At 39.0% G+C, this 17,331-nt stretch overlaps 1 protein-coding gene and 1 pseudogene across 2 annotated transcripts in view; both read left to right on the plus strand.

The window, feature by feature from the left end:
* The window catches only part of SLC9B2 (solute carrier family 9 member B2), a 63,547-nt gene extending 49,726 nt beyond the window's left edge, over positions 1–13,821 (plus strand). The window contains exons 11-14 of one of the 2 annotated variants that reach the window (XM_052642027.1): positions 611–719; positions 4,616–4,752; positions 7,372–7,592; positions 13,565–13,821. In XM_052642027.1, coding sequence (XP_052497987.1) covers positions 611–719; positions 4,616–4,752; positions 7,372–7,590 — 465 coding nt within the window. In that variant the 3' untranslated portion in view covers positions 7,591–7,592; positions 13,565–13,821. The remainder of the gene's footprint in view (positions 1–610; positions 720–4,615; positions 4,753–7,371; positions 7,593–13,564) is intronic. The other variant, XR_008199600.1, reaches the window with a different exon arrangement.
* LOC128050016 (60S acidic ribosomal protein P1-like) lies at positions 10,813–14,087 on the plus strand (annotated as a pseudogene).
* Positions 14,088–17,331: the final 3,244 nt, after the last annotated feature.

Below are 17,331 nucleotides of genomic sequence, written 5' to 3' on the forward strand. Positions count from 1 at the left end.
GCCAAATAGCAATAAATTAATAACTGGCGCAGCACTTTGTTATACCTGGATTGTGCTTTTGTGCATAATTTGAGATAACCATAAACAACATGTTTTTATAAAGGTAAAATTGGAAACAAAGACCTATAAATAAAGAAATTATTGAATAAACTATGGTATTTCCATACCACAGATTACTATGCAGGAATTATGAGGTGAGTATCTAGATATATGTGCAAATATTAAGCCTTTAAATCATATTTTTAAATGAAAATTAACAAAAATTTTAACTATTAAATGAAATAAGAATACAATTAATGTAATAATACTCATTGTAATATATGCACATACACAGATTGTGTATTCAGAAACAGAAGTTCTAAGATTACTTTGTAAGATTCTATAATTCACTCTTATGTATAAACCAACACTAAAGTATCTCACATAATATCTTAATTGTATTAGAACTATCTTTGTGCAATTTTTTGTTGCCTTTGAACTAACTCATTTATAGATAATACAGAGGTAAAGGCTGTCGCAGGTCAAATTGACTCAAATTTCAAATTAGTAAAATTCTTAGAAATTCTGAATTCATGTAATGAAAATCCGTGTGTGTGTGTGTTTCTTTTAGACAGATGTTGAAAAAGTTATAGCAGTTGCCTGGGACATCTTTCAGCCCCTTCTCTTTGGACTGATTGGAGCAGAGGTGTCAATTGCAGCTCTCAAACCAGAAACTATAGGTAAGAATTTCAAAGTACTACTTTTGCTAAAATCAACTCCTTCTATCTATATTCAGTTGAGATATCTTTAGTAGGTATGTGTTCACTGATTCCTGTTATCGGAGTAGTTGGTTAGCAAATAATGTTTGTCAATCTAAGACAGTAAATTTTACACCTTTAATATTGTTCCTCGTAAAGAAAAGTGACACTGCTGACTACCATCAGTAAAATGCAGGTCTGTTTCCCAAGGGTAAAAATGGTCATGTAGCCTTGCCCTGATCAAGAGCCAGAATCTTAAAGATAACTAGTGAGTCCTATAACATGTAATAATATGTACCCATAGAATAGAAATGTTTGTTCATTCATTCTTTTATTCATTCACACATTTGCTGTGGTGGTTATTCGCTCAGTCATGTCTGACTCTTGTAACCCCATGGACCATAGCCTGCCAGGCTCCCCTGTCTGTGGTGTTCTCCAGGCAAGAATGCTAGAGTGGGTTGCTGTTTCCTTCTCCAGGGTATCTTCCCTACCCAGGAATTGAAGCTGAGTTTCCTGTGCTGCAGACAGATTCTTTACCAACTGAGTTACGAGGGAAGCCCACACATTTGCTAGCCATCATGTTAAAACTCTTAATTCATAGCACTTCATTTAAAAATTAATTTACGCACATGTACTCATTATTTCCTCCTTTCCTTGCATCAAGTTGTTTTTTCATCCATACAGGGGCTCCTTGTCCTTGCCACCTCTTTCTGAATTTCATGCATAGATTCTTCCCCTGTTTTCATACATCAAGTAGCCTTGTCATAGTTTCCTCTTCTTCAGAAGTTAAACGGACTTTAATCTCTCTTATCTTGAAATAATATCCCGTTCTGATTCATGCTATAGCATGGATGAACCTAGAGGACATTATATTAAATAAAATAAGCCAATCATAAAAAGACAAATACTGTATGATTTTCTTTATATGAGTCAAATTCATAGAAATATAGAATAGAATGACGGAGAAGGCAATGGCACCCCACTCCAGTACTCTTGCCTGGAAAATCCCATGGATGGAGGAGCCTGGAAGGCTGCAGTCCATGGGGTCACTGAGGGTCGGATACGACTGAGCGACTTCACTTTCACTTTTCACTTTCATGCATTGGAGAAGGAAATGGCAACCCACTCCAGTGTGCTTGCCTGGAGAATCCCAGGGACAGGGGAGCTTGGTGGGCTGCCATCCATGGGGTCGCACAGAGTCGGGCACAGCTGAAGTGACTCAGCAACAGCAGCAGCAGAGTAGAATGATGCCAGGGATCTTGGAAATGAGGAGATGGGAATTTGTTGTCTAATGGGTACAGAGTTTCAGTTTTATAAGATGAAAACATTCTGGATATTTGTTGCACAAAAATATGAATGTTTAACTTGATACTTACAGGACTGTAAGTTTTTAAATGATTAAGATGGTGATTTTTGTTAAGTATATTTTATCACAATCAAAATTTAAATAAGTACACACATATATATTTATAAAGGATATGTGTACATATATATATGTATATATATATACACACACACACACACACACACACACATCCTTTCTCCTTTCACTGCTCTCCTCACCTACCATTCTATCTCTTTCTTCCTCCTTTCAAACTTATCCAAAAGGGTACCTATATTCCACTTTTCCATTTCAGTTCTCTTTCTCTTCCTCAGTGCATTTAAGTTTAGCTTCTGCCCTAATATACAGCCAACCCTTGCTCTTATCAAGGTTATGTTATTAAATCCACTGAATACCTATGAGTCTTTATTTTACTTGATCTCATATCAGCATTTGATGCTATTAACCTCTTTAAAACACTTTCACATTGAAGTTTGAAACTTTGTATTTTCTAGTGCCCTTTGAGTCTTTACAGTATATATGGCTCCTATGCTTCTCACTCTTTATCACTTTCCCAAGCTCATCTGCGCTCAGTGACTTTGATTCAGTTCAGTTCAGTCGCTCAGTCGTGGCCAACTCTTTGCGACCCCATGAATCGCAGCACGCCAGGCCTCCCTGTCCATCACCAACTCCCGGAGTTCACTCAGAGTCACGTCCATAGAGTCAATGATGCCATCCAGCCATCTCATCCTCTGTCGTCCCCTTCTCCTCCTGCCCCCAGTCCCTCCCAGCATCACAGTCTTTTCCAATGAGTCAACTCTTTACATGAGGTGGCCAAAGTACTGGAGTTTCAGCTTTAGCATCAGTCCTTCCAAAGAAATCCCAGGGCTGATCTCCTTCAGAATGGACTGGTTGGATCTCCTTGCAGTCCAAGGGACTCTCAAGAGTCTTCTCCAACACCACAGTTCAAAAGCATCAGTTCTTCAGCGCTCAGCTTTCTTCACAGTCCAACTCTCACATCCAAACATGACCACTGGAAAAACCATAGCCTTGACTAGACGGACCTTAGTTGGCAAAGTAATGTCTCTGCTTTTCAATATGCTGTCTAGGTTGGTCATAACTTTTCTTCCAAGGAGTAAGTGACTTTGATTATAAACTATATAATTCTGAAATCTTTATCTCTAAATCTGTATATCCAGTGGTTGATTGGACATCACCACTCGTAAGTCCCACAAAACTTTTAAACTCAATGTCTCAATCTTCCTCATCATCGTCTCCCCAAACTTCAATGTTCCCTCCTGGGAATGGTATTATCTCTTTTGTACCTTGTACTTCAGCAACAAATACCTTTGAAAATATACCAACCTGAGAGAATATCCTCCAACAAAAAGCTACAAAACTTTTCTGTTAAAAAAAAAAAAAACTTTATTGCAGATTTACATTAGAGCTTCCTGCAATGTCTTTCCCTTTTATAAGCCTTTTCAACTTGAAAAAATTGTTCTCAATTTTCTGTTCCTTTTTGAACTTCATTGTTTTCAACTGTAAAATGAGACTAATTACCCCACAGGTTGTAAGGATTTAATAAAGTAGTGCACTTAAAGCTGACTATGGAACCTGGCACAGAGTAAATACTCAACCAAAGTTACTTTTTAAAATATTACCCTGCTAGTTAGCAGTCACTTTAGCTGTGGCTTTCTCAGGTCCAGTAGCCTCCAGTGGCCAAGTCACAATCCCTTATTTTGCACATCAGGATGAACTTAACTTTACTAGCAAAGAATTCTAAATGCTGATTGAATATAGCTGTATGACAACCAGGGCTAATGGGTTGTCAGTATACACACCAGTATGATGAAACAGATGTAGAGTGCTGATGTCTGTTCTGATTGGTCAGGGCCCAGCCAGCTCTGTTCTGATTGGCTCATTGCATCCATAATGGTTCATAAATATTTTGAATATCACTTCTTCATACTCTGTAAAGAATTCTCATCCACTTTGTTAAAAATATTAATGTTTTATTTTCCTATGCCCTCTTACCAGTATGTTTAAACTGTATTTACCTTATAGTATATTAATTAGTTGTTTATGTTTCTGTCTTTGATATTCATAGAAGCAGTCTATTTATATTTCTGTGTACTAGTACCTAGTCCAAATCCTGCCATGTACAGTTATTATTGTATAAATTCTTTAGAAATAAACACATGAAAGAAAGTGTTGTTCTTGCTATAAAGCATAAAATAACCTTCAAATCTCCTTTTAAAAATTTAAATATGTTTAATTTCTGTTTTTATTTTAGGGGAATACTCTGGTTTCTTTTCAGGTCAAACAACTCTTTTGCATTTTACTAAAAAACCAAGGGGAAATACCTTCTTTTAAACAAGTGCTCTGATTGGTCCTTAATATTGATGTTTTAATAAATTATATCTTGCCATTTTGTCTTTTTAATTTTTTGAATGTTTTTAGGCTTCTGTTGAAAGACTTTTGAATCAGTAATTATGAGATTCAGGGGTTTTTTCCCCTCAGTATTTCATTATGTCTGAAAACTGAGTATTTCTTACAGGTCTTTGTGTTGCCACCCTGGGCATTGCAGTATTAATACGAATTTCAGTCACATATCTGATGGTGTGTTTTGCTGGTTTTAATATTAAGGAAAAGATATTTATTTCTTTTGCATGGCTTCCAAAGGCCACAGTCCAGGTAATAATGGATTTTAATTCCTATTTCTATATGATATCTTGAAATTTTTAATAAGAGAGCTTGTTCAAATTTGGTGAAAATAAGTATATGATGTTTGATTTATGATAAGATTTTATACTGATTTACTTTTTAAAAGTTTTATTCTTGGTATATTGATTCATAAGTATGACAGCTCATTTAAATTTCTTTAGATCACCAGAGTACAACTAAAAATCCAATAAATCCCTGTACTACTAGACCGTACATAGCAGAAAGGAAGAGTTTGAAATTTTATCACTCAGAGCTCTCTAAATAACCCAGAGATAGTTATTAACTTTCTTCATTTCAATAAATAGCATAGCCCATCTTAGTATTGAAATGTATGTAACTATGTGATTGATGATCAGTTATGCTTGACTACCATCTTTATATATAATGGAGAAAGATTTATTGAGAAATAACTCAGAAAATGCTTTATTTCCTCAATTATTAGTTGATATTTAAAATTGCCAAACCAGCTGAACCTCCTGACAAACAATCATATGACCCAAAATTTGTGCACGCCGGTGAACAAGGCACTAACCAATAGGTGCTTGGAAGGATTTGCCAGGTATTTGGTAGCATACCTGTAATTGCTAATTAAATTAGAACTGTACAGATCATCGTTGGTTGCAAATGTAACATATCCCTGATGGTATTGTATATTCTCCAACTAATTACAAGAAATGAGACTTACTTGTTTCATCCTTGATTATTTTGTAATTATTTAAGTGTATAAATTTCTCGTTTCATGAAACGAAAATCAGATGTTAATTTAGGAAGCTTTGAGAGATGTGTATGCTGGTCTGGAACAATATGCCAGATTTTGTGTGGCTTCAGAGAAGTTTTTCTTTCCATCATACATTCATAGGAGTCTGAGACATAAACATGGTGACTAAGAATGCTATGAGGTTAATTTAGTACAGTACATAGAGTAGTTTCTCCCTCAGTCTCCCACCTCCACACTGTCTCTGGTAACTTTAGCAGGTAAAAGAGCAAAAATAATCACTCTAGTTGCTTTGGTATGAAAAATTTGTTTCTAAAGTTAAAACTTGAAGGATGGCACTTTCTAGCTATGAAAACAAGTTTTAAACTAAGGAGAAATTATCTAGGTTGTCTTGAATAATGCATGTTCTCAAAGCAATTATTGTATAGAATTTCCCTTTTTCTTCTTTTGCCACTGCACAAGAAACAAGACTTTCTTATATATTTTTTCCATATTAGTGTTCTTAAACTATTTTTGTCTATGACCCATAAGAAGTATACTTTAAATGACATCTTAGAAAACATACAAACCCCTAAACATACACACATGTACACATTTACACATACAACAGAGAACTGAAAGGGAAATGTATATTGTAATGTGCGCAGTTCTTGCTGAGCATTCATGAAATGTTGAATTAGTTCTGGCACAAGGTGATATACCATAGCAAAGAGCCCTCAAACGTGGGGACTAAATGAGATAGACTTTTTATTTCTTTCTAACCAGTGGTCAAGAATGACCATTCCAGAGCTGGCAAGGTAACTGCTGTTCTTATGCCTTTCATCCATGATTCCAGCTTTCACCATTTCCATCCAATGGCAAGGGGAAAATAGTAAGGTCCATTTCTTTTCAGGGAACAATTAAAAGAAGCATTTATCACTTTCGCTCACCTCTCAGTGGCCAAAACTTAGATATATAGCTACAACTATTTGCAAAGAAGACTGAAAAAATAAAAAGTCTCTATTTGAACAGCAATGTGACCAGCTAAAACCCAGCCACTTCTATTATAGAAGGGTAAAGGGGCATTCAGATATCATGGGCAATTAGTAGTCTCTGCCACTGTGTCTCATCCACACTGATATTTTCTCTTTTGTTGTGTTGTCCTGGAGATCAACATTGTTGTGTTCTGTGAAATAAGGGGATAACCAGGTTGATTAATATATATTTCCCTTGTGGCACTGATAATATTTCATTTTGTCTCTAAAAGATTTTTCATAATACCTCCCAGTAGATAAATTTTAAATAAAACATTTCACCAACTCCTAAGGCAAAAAATTCATCAAATTCCTAATAAGATTAACTTCAAGTTTCAAAGGTGCCTAACACTTTCAAGTTTCTTGATGTTTAACAGTTAGTTTAGGCTCTGAAGCAATATTCTTACATTTTTTTCATTTAGAACTTCACTATCTTCCAATAAATATCACTGCATTTTTTCATCTTATCCTTTCTTCATTCCAAATTCCTAAAGATCAAAGAATGAGATGACCAGTAACTTTCATCTTTATTCAGGAGGAATTTAGTATAATCTTGTTATAGTTAATTAATATCCTAAGTCTGTATTTGCCTGGTGTTTCGAAATATATCTGCCTGATATTTTTGTAAGTTTGGCTTATGCAAATAGGTACATATGAATCATCATTCTTTCCCTTGGCAAGGGCAGGGAGAGCTTTCAGATCACTAAAATCAACTGCAGTACATTTTGAAACAGGACTAAGAGAACTTTCATAATTGAGCAAAAGAATAAGACATTTGTTTTTGCAAATGATAACACAATTCACCTTTTTTCTGTGTGCTTGTCTTATAATGCTTCCAACTTTACCTTTAAACTTTCATAGGCTGCAATAGGATCTGTGGCTTTGGACACAGCAAGATCACATGGAGAGAAACAGTTAGAAGGATATGGAATGGATGTGTTGACAGTGGCATTTTTGTCCATCCTCATCACAGCCCCAGTTGGAAGCCTACTTATTGGTTTGCTCGGCCCCAGACTTCTCCAGAAAGCTGAACAAAATAAAGATGAAGAAGATCAAGGAGAGACTTCTATACAAGTTTAGAGGTGAAAAGACTGAATGCTGAATACAGCCCTCAGAAGGCTGCTGTCAGTGCCTGCTTTTGTCAACTAGCAGAGACTAGTTTTATCTGGATGGATATTGACATATTTAGTGTTTAAGTGTAAATTAACAGAACCAGAGTGTGGCTGTTTTTTTTTTAAACAGCATTTTTAGCTATTACCGGGATGGTGGTAATGTTTTACATCTCCAACCTGCTCCCTTCCTTAATTTTTTTTCTTCAAATAACTATTCATCTTTATCTATTAGTTTGTATAGGGACATGTATACTTGGGGCTTCCCTGGTGGCTCAGTGGTAAAGAATCTGCCTACGATACAGTAGATATAGAAATCACAGATTCGGTCCTTGGGTCAGGAAGATCCCCTGGAGAAGGGCATGGCAACCTACTCCAGTATTCTTCCCTGGGAAATCCCCTGGACAGAGGAGCCTGGCAAATTACAGCACACGTAGATACTCTGGTGTACTACCGCAATTCAATTTCAGTGTCTGTTTTGCTAGCCAACAGCTTGCTCTGACTTAGTGTTACCACCACAGTTTCATAATTCATGATCACCTAACCTCTCATGCTTGAATTGTTTTGGGCCCTTTTTTCTTTTCGTTTTTAAATACCATAACACAATCCTTCATCCATTTCTACCTTCCCTCTTAATCTGCCTCTTTTCCATTTCTGTCTCTCTTACCTGTCTTTCTATGAAGTAGTATATCTGATTGTTCCCACCAAAAATTTTTAAAAGTACACAAAATATTTTAATTGGTTCTTTCTCTTGCACCTGTCCACGTGCCAAAGACTAAATCCTATCCCCCTAGTTAGCTTCACAGAGCCCCCCATTTCAGTGGCTCATCTGAGTTTCCTTCTACCCAAGCAGTGCCCTGACCCACCCCTTTGTTTTTTTGTGACCCACATTTTCAGGCTCTTCCTGTTCTTTAGGTAAGAGATAGCTAATTTTTAAATCTATCTCAGCCTCATGAATGCCATATTAATCAGGGTAATGTAAGCTGCTATAATGAAGAAATGAAAAATAAAGAGAAAAATGTATTTTCCTCTTACAAAACCAGCTGACAGGGTTACTCTGCTCATGAGGTTTATTCAGAGACCCGTGTCCTTCCATCCTGAGCTCTGCTTTGCCCTAGCTTAGGACAAAAGTCCCCTTTCTAGTATTCAGGAAGAAGAAAAAAGAAGCCCAAGACAAGCAGTTTATTTTTAAGGAAGTGATGCGGCAGCAGACACATCTCTCCTTGCACATTCTGTTGGTGACAATCACACCCACCCAGCTGAAAAGTATTTTCTCTCGCTAAGCATTCACATTCCCAGGAGATGGAAAGACCAGATTTGAGAGCCAGAAGTACTATCGTGTTGGGTGTTATCATCACCTAGTAGCATATTCTTGCAGGTTAACAAGGACTATCTGAAGATGTAACTTTAACCAAAAGAATGACTTCCATGGCAGGAATTTCAGGAATTGTGACGTGCCAGTAGAGAAGATAAGAAAGTCTTATCTGCAAAAGTCTCATTTTATCCCACTTAACCAACTGACCATTTCTGCTTTTTTGTATCACTTGTTAAGTTCCTCTAAACTAGGTCAGCTCCTGCCTAGTTGTTAGAATAATCATGTTTAGATACTGTTGTTATTAGACTACCTAAGGTTCTGATTTAATAAAGACAAACATATGAACAATTGGTAAAAAGGGCTGTAAGTGCTCTGAAATAAGTGAGTATAGGGTACATTCACCCTTCATTTAGTTATTAGACTAAGATGTCATGAAATAACCTTGTCATCAGACTACTCTTCCAACCCTTCCCGCCATGACTTTCAAGCTGTTCGAAACCAACTTAATTTTTATTAATCTAGCATAACAGGAAGCCAGAGAGTTTTCATTTTTATGTCAGCCTGACTCTGGTTCCTCTATGGGACTCTGTTCCCTTAGTGTTTATGTTCTCAACATGGACCAGACTCATTTATACCAAGGTTCAGAGAGGTGGACTTCCTTGGCCTGATGCGCCTTGGTTATAGCACCATAAACTTAATGCTCCTCTGGTCCTCTACTTTCACAGGCTCTGAAACGAGAGTCACCCAACAAACATGATGTGACCCAGGCACATCATAAAGACTAATGTTCTTACCATCTTAGATCTTACCATCTCAGATCATCTTAGGGATCTGACAGTCTGATTGAGGACAGAGACCATTAAACAAGAGACTGCAAAACAGTGTGATAAGTGCCAGATGCAGAAAGTACAGGGGTGCCAGGGAGCTCACAGCAGGAGTAACCCATAAATCAGCAGGGAGGTGCACCTTAGGCTCAGCCTCCAGAGAAAGTACGACCTCAGCTAGGATGTGGGGATGATTAGGACTTAGCAAAAGGCATGGGAGACCCAAGGGTGCTGCAGTTAGTGCAGGTTCCCATGTTCACCAGTAACTCTTCTCCATGTAACATAACAGGCTTTGAATACTTGCTAATACAAAATACAGTTCCTATAAGTAAATAAGAATATTGTTGTAAATATTCAAGGCCCCAAAAAAGAATTAGAAATGGAAATTCAGAGTGTAGAAATAGTTGAAAATCCCCAAAAGTGACTGCCAATATGCCATTTTCAGAGCATGGGTGACTTGTTGCCTACCTCTCCACAACCAAATCTCTGTGGCTCTCTGTCCAGTGGGCTTCCCTGGTGGCTCAGTGAAGAATCTGCCTGCAGTGCAGGAGACCCAGGTTCCATTCCTGGGTCTGGAAGATTCCCTGGAACAGGAAATGGCAACCCACTCCAGTATTCTTGCCTGGAGAATCCCCATGGATAAGAGGCCTGGCAGGCTACAGTCCATACAGTCACAAAGAGTTGGACAGGACTGAATGACTAACACTTTCACTTTCTCTGTGAGGTGTTGGTCTCTGCAGGACTCACTGTGAAGTCTCAGGTTTGTTTTGTCACCACAAAGTAAAGCACAGCTCTTTTCTTGGTTGGTAAACTCAAGAGTTAACTTGATACAGGCTGTTGACTCAACCAATCAAACTTACCCCACCCCATCACAGATGGAAACCATTGCTCTAACCTCTGGGTGACTGAAAGAAAGGTGTGTCATATACATACTTCTATCAGAGTACTTGTAGTCCTTTTTTCAGTTTATGGATTTGTTGCCTATTAAATTAACCCCTGAGGGGTGGGAGCCTTATCTTGGTCATCTTTGAATCCTCAGCAGTTTTTACAGGGCATGGAGCAGGGTGAGCATTTAGTAAGTTGTTATGAACAGAATCAGCGAGGAGATTCTCTTTCAGTATCAGAAACCTACCTGCCACATAACAGTTTAGATTTTAGTCCACTTAGTACATCTAAGCTGCTCAGGCTACTACGACAAAATACCATAGTCTGAGTGACGTAAACAACCAATATTTATCTTCTCACAGTTCTGAGGCTGGAAGTCAAATGTGAGAGTTGCCAGCAATGACCAGGCTCTGATGAGAGCTCTCTTCCTAGGGTACTAATAGCCTCCTTCTCGTTGGGTTCTCACAGGGTGGTGGGAGGAGGGGGATTGTGAGGGGATGGGAATGGAGGAGAATATGCAAGCCCTCTGTTGTCTCCTCTAATAAAGTCACTAATCCCACCATGAAGGCTCTAGCCTCATGACCTCATCTAATATAATTACCTCTCAGATTCTCCATGTCCAAACAGCATCACATTGAGGGGTTATGGCTTCAGCTTATGAATTTAGTTGGGAAACAGAATTCAGTACACATCAAGGGCTTCATACTTCCAAGGACAGTGCCAAGCAAACACTGTAAACTTGCACTCTTCAACACCCTTTTTTTTCTAAGGTGGGTGCTGTCAACCTCTCCTCTGAAAAGTGTTTGTTTCTCTTTAGGCAGACTGATTAGGTTTCTGCTTTTTAAGTTATTTTCACCTTCCTGTGTTTTCCTTTCTGGTATTAACTCCATATAACATGGACTGGACTTGAGTGTTCTCAAAATGTCCTCAGTCATATGTTTGCAAATGATCTCGCCCATTACATTCTTTAAAAATAGTATTGATTATTTTTGTCTGATTACAAAATAATACATTTTCACCAAAGAAGATCTAGAACCCAGAAAAACACAAGAAAGAAAAATGAAACTACTATTAATGCAAACACCCATATTAGTTTGATTCTTTTAAATTTTACTTTTGCAGTCTGGGGGATGTCTTATTTTCAGAATGATACCTCATCCACTGAGTTCATTGAGTAAAAGGCAATATAAATATATTTGACTTCTGTGAACATATATAGATTGAAGATTTTTTGTTGTATATAATGAATGCTAAGCCTTCCAAAAATTACTTATTCACCCTGTAATACTCAAATATTAATTTTTCAATGAATAAAACAGATAAATCCCTGCCTTTAGGGAGTTTATGTTCTAAAATCCATTCATTCATTCACTCAAAATACACTTGTAACTTGCCTACTGTGTGACAGTTTTGCTAGATCCTGGGGAACACAGTGATGAAGAATATATTCAAGATGGAACTTGAATTCTAGTGGGAGACTGACTCTAATACTTGCCTTCAGAAAGCTTTCAAGGAACTAAGATGTGTACAAATAGCTGTAATCCAAATGAATGATTCAAAACTGTTCTCAGTGAGGAAAACTTCTTAAACATGATATGTGAACTGGATCTAGAAGAGTGGACATGATTTGGATTGATGAGTTGATATTAGGGAATAAGGCAAAGAAAGGAACAGCTAGGTAGAGGGCTGGTATATTAGTGAAGTTCGAAAACAGTAAAGCTGGGGGTATAATAAATGACTGACACTTAAGGTTGATAAAGAGAAGTAGTGAGAAGTAAGACTGGGAAAGAAAGTTGGCACTTAAATCATACCAAGCTGGTCATTGGCCAAATTTCTGTTTTTATTGAAGTGCTTTCAGAAGTACAGAACTACTTATATAAAAGATATTTTAGAAACTACTTTCTTATCAAACTTAGGGAATACTGCTATCATGATTAAGGTTCTCTTTGTTCCTCAAAAGTTTTTCTGTTTTGTTTTTTGTTTTGCTTTTAATTACATTGTTGCAAATATAACCAATTTATTTTTAACTTATCCTTGATTTTTTTTTTAATTACCAAAAAGGCTTCAGATGTTTCTTTAGGTGTTTTTAAGTGATTATTATTAAATTTTTATTATATTGTCTTTAAGTAAATGAAGGACATTATTTTTGAAACGTTTCAGAATATTATATTTCCGTATGAATAATTTATGTAGTTTTGTGTAACAGATGGGAACTGCTTCCTGCCATTTTGGGAACAAGTGATAACACATGTTTTAGTTTACTAAAATTAAATACAGCCTGAATCCTCTGACCTAGTGAGAATTCCCAAACTCTATTTGTTGACATGCCTCCCGTTTTCCTTCAGTAAACCCTAAAGCACTTGAACTCCAGCAGTCCATGGCATCTGAGGCTTACAGCAGTGTCTTGGAGGCAAGCAGGCTCCTCTCAAAGGTCCTTCTTCCCAGCTTTACCATTTGTTCTTCATCCCAGTAACCTTGGGAATCTCCTTGCTTTTTCCTTTCCTACCATGAGACCAAAGGATTTCCTTAACCCTATAATCACAAAAGACCTTGTCTACTCTTATAAAGCAAGGAAGAAAATGACTTCAGTCCTTATTTTCCGACTTTCGGAAAACAGAAAATGAACTACCTATACCATGCTGAAGGTAGTAAGGGGTTACAATAAAATAATTTCTTAGTCATCCAAGAAAGAGTTGTGATTTGAATAAAATCTTAAATGATAAATAAGAAAAGGGGTAAAGGAACACTCCCCATAGACCGAAGGACTTAAGAAAAAACATGGAGGCAAAAAGGAATTTGTGTGTATGTGCAGGAGAAAAAGTGGTTTGGAGTATCAAAGAGGGGAAAAAAAAATAGGAAAGGTGAGTTTGTCTTTCTAAGAAATTTGGACTTTCTGTAATTTGTCTTTGTCTATGTTGTAGGAAGCTTGGGGACTCCAAAGAGGGAACTTTAAGACCACCTTTGGCACTGAGAACCCAAACTTTCTGGGCCCATCTTCAAGAGCAGTTCTGGCTCTTTCCTCCGCTGCCGCTAAGGTGCTCGGTTCTTCAGAGGAAGCTAAGGCTGTTTTGGGGTGAGGCCCTCACTTCATTCGGCGACTAGCGCCGCGCCTGGCAGCCCCCACCGCTTTTATCTACTCTGCCCTCATTCTGCACGACGATGAAGTGACGGTCACGGAGGATAAGATCAGTGCCCTCATTAAAGCAGACTGTGTAAATGTTGAGCCTTTCTGGCCAGGTTTGTTTGCAAAGGCTTTGGTCAATGTCAACATCGGGAGCCTCATCTGCAATGTGGGGGCTGGTGGACCTGCCCCGGAGGCCGGTGCTGCACCTGCAGGAGGTCCTGCCCCATCCACCGCTGCTGCCCCAGCTGAGAAGAAAGTAGAAGCAAAGGAAGAAGAATCTGAAGTCTGATGATGACATGGGCTTTGGTCTTTTTGACTAAACCTCTTTATTAACACATTGAATAAAAAACTAAGCTGTTTAAAAAAAAAAAAAGGCAGTTCTGCTTCTATTTCATATGAAGGTTTCCACATAAGATTTCATGGGGCGGGGCGGGGCGGGGCGGGGAGACAAAGCAAAGGTTTTACACTGATAATAGGATATTGAATGTTTACTTTGTATTAAGTTCTGTTCCAGACACTTGCCACTTATCAATTTATTCTCACACCACCACCACATCCTTTACAGAGAAGAAAACCCCAAAGCTCAGGGAGATTATATATTTGCCTGTGGTCCCAAAGCTACAAAGTGGCAGTGCTGAACTTTGAGCGCAGTCCTAACCCCAGAAACTGCTCCTTTTAAGGCTGTACTAGACGTAAAGGGAAACACCGGCTAAAGTTTTGACAAGGTACTTCCGGCACATGCATCCCCTGGCGTTGTTTTTTGGCTTATCGGCCCTCTGAGGTCAACTCCATCTCCGGACTTTTACAACACAATAAGTCAATACTCTGAAGAGACATGGAACGGGCAGAATAAACTGAAAACACACCAGGCGGTTCCAGAGGACCCCAGAAACCTCCGGCTCCGAAGGATGGGGCGACCATGACGCCAATTAAACGCGTCAACTCAGCCCGCAGTCGGCAGCCCCGCCCCCTCGCGTTAGCCCCGCCCATACTCTGGCGACCTGCAGCGTTTGCCTCAGGGCTGCGCGTGGGCCCAGCGGCGGTTGCTGTGCTCCCGCGTCGCTCCCTGGGCAGCGGGAGCTGCTGTAGGGATTGTAGGTACAGCCCATTTGTCTTTACTCTCCCTTTCGGCACTAGTCCCTCGTTTCTCGCGGTCTTTCCCCTCCAGTGGCGCCCAGGAACGCCTTCCCGCCCCCTTCGCTCTAAGGAGCGTACGTCTGCTCCTTTGCCGGGCTCTGGGAAAACAGCCACAGATGTTTGTTTCTTCTCTCGTCTCTCTGACTCGTTTGATCCCTCACCCCACGTGTCTCTCTTTATTCTCTCCGTTCCTCTTCCATTTCTTTCTCTCATTTTACAGAGTACTCGCAGATAAGAAAGAAGAGGTTTGTCAGTCAAGACTGACAGAAAAATTAATTTTATTAAGCGCAGACTCGTACAGATGGTGAATATCTGCAAATGAACGTTCGCAAGCTCCTGTGATTGGAGGTGTGCTCCAGGATTGGTTGCTGATACTGGAAGGTTCACCTCCCTCCTCCCGCGCCCCTCACCCCGCCTGTTTCTTGTCGGCTTTGATCGCCGTGGACAAGCCCTTCAGATCAGTGCTTTTGAAGGATTGAGGGCTGTTGTTGCACAGGTACCATGTGTCAGGCGTATCGTGTAGGAAGGAGTCCTTGTGAGAGGCCTGCGCCTGGTCCCCGACGCCTCTGTGTGTGTGTGTCTTGTAGTCTATAAAAGATCAGATGGGATGATGGAGAGGAAAGATTAGCTTGGGTCGCACCGAGAGAGATCAGACCCCACTAAATAATTTTCCATAAGAATAAATAGTATTGTTGTTTGTGCAACAGAATTATGGGAAATTAACACGTTACTCTCACATGTAAAGAATTCAAGCCCCAGACGTTTTGGTCACTGTGCTTATGAAATCGATATTCGTATTTACTACCTTCTGTGAGTACTAGAATTTATACCGCTGGTTTTGTCAGTTGACTCTTGTTTTAACTCCTGCCCAATACCAGACAAAAGGACAGAGGCGGGTGCAGTAATAGCAATATATAAAGTAACATTTTTATTGCACTTCCCATCTTGTACATTATTTTCATACTCATCCTGTTTATACAACCTGTGAGATAAATTTGGTTAACAAAGCTCCATTTTACTGAAGAGGGAACTAAACACTGAGATTAGGCAGTCCCTGGAATATAGGCTTCCCTGGAGGCTCAGATGGTAAAGAATCTGCGTACAATGTGGGAGACCTGGGTTCGATCCCTGGATTGAAAAGCTCACCTGGAGTAGGGCACTGCAACCCACTTCAGTATTCTTTCTTGGAAAATCCCATGAAGAGAGGAGCCTGGTGGGCTACAGTCCATGGGGTCACAAAGAGTTAGACACCACTGAGCAACTAAGCACAACACACTGGAACATATTACAGTATACAGTAAACACATTCAGTAAATACTTTTTTTAATTTTTATTTTTACTTTATTTTTCTTTACAATACTGTATTGGTTTTGCCATACATTGACATGAATCAGCCACGGGTGTACATGAGTTCCCAATCCTGAACCCCCTTCCCACCTCCCACCCCATATCATCTCTCTGGATCAACCCCGTGCACCAGCCCCAAGCATCCTGTATCCTGTATCAAACATAGACTGGCAATTCATTTCTTACATGATAGTATACATGTTTCAATGCCATTCTCCCAAATCATCCCACCCTCTCCCTCTCCCACAGAGTCCAAAAGTCCGTTCTAAACATCTGTGTCTCTTTTGCTGTCTCGCATACAGGGTTATCATTATCATCTTTCTAAATTCCATATATATGCGTTAGTATACTGTATTGGTGGTTTTCTTTCTGGCTTACTTCACTCTGTATAATAGGCTCCAGTTTCATCCACCTCATTAGAACTGATTCAAATGTATTCTTTTTAATGGCTGAGTAATACTCCATTGTGTATATGTACCACAGCTTTCTTTTCCATTCATCTGCTGATGGACATCTAGGTTGTTTCCATGTCCTATTATAAACAGTGCTGCAATGAACATTGGGGTACACATGTCTCTTTCTGGTTTCCTCGATGTGTATGCCCAGCAGTGGGATTGCTGGGTCATAAGGTAGTTCTATTTGCAATTTTTTAAGGAATCTCCACACTGTTTTCCATAGTGGCTGTACTAGTTTGCATTCCCACCAACAGTGTAGGAGGGTTCCCTTTTCTCCACACCCTCTCCAGCATTTACTGCTTGTAGACTTTTGGATCGAAGCCATTCTGACTGGTGTGAAATGGTACCTCATTGTGGTTTTGATTTGCATTTCTCTGATAATGAGTGATGTTGAGCATCTTCTCATGTGTTTGTTAGCCATCTGTATGTCTTCTTTGGAAAAATGTCTATTTAGTTCATTGGCCCATTTTTTGATTGGGTCATTTATTTTTCTGGAATAGAGCTGCATAAGTTGCTTGCATATTTTCGAGATTAGTTGTCAGTTGCTTCATTTGCTATTATTTTCTCCCATTCTGAAGGCTGTCTTTTCACCTTGCCTATGGTTTCCTGCTTTAAATTTTATTTA

Source organism: Budorcas taxicolor, chromosome 6 (genome assembly GCF_023091745.1).
Source record: "Budorcas taxicolor isolate Tak-1 chromosome 6, Takin1.1, whole genome shotgun sequence".
In the NCBI taxonomy this organism is placed as follows: domain Eukaryota; kingdom Metazoa; phylum Chordata; class Mammalia; order Artiodactyla; family Bovidae; genus Budorcas; species Budorcas taxicolor.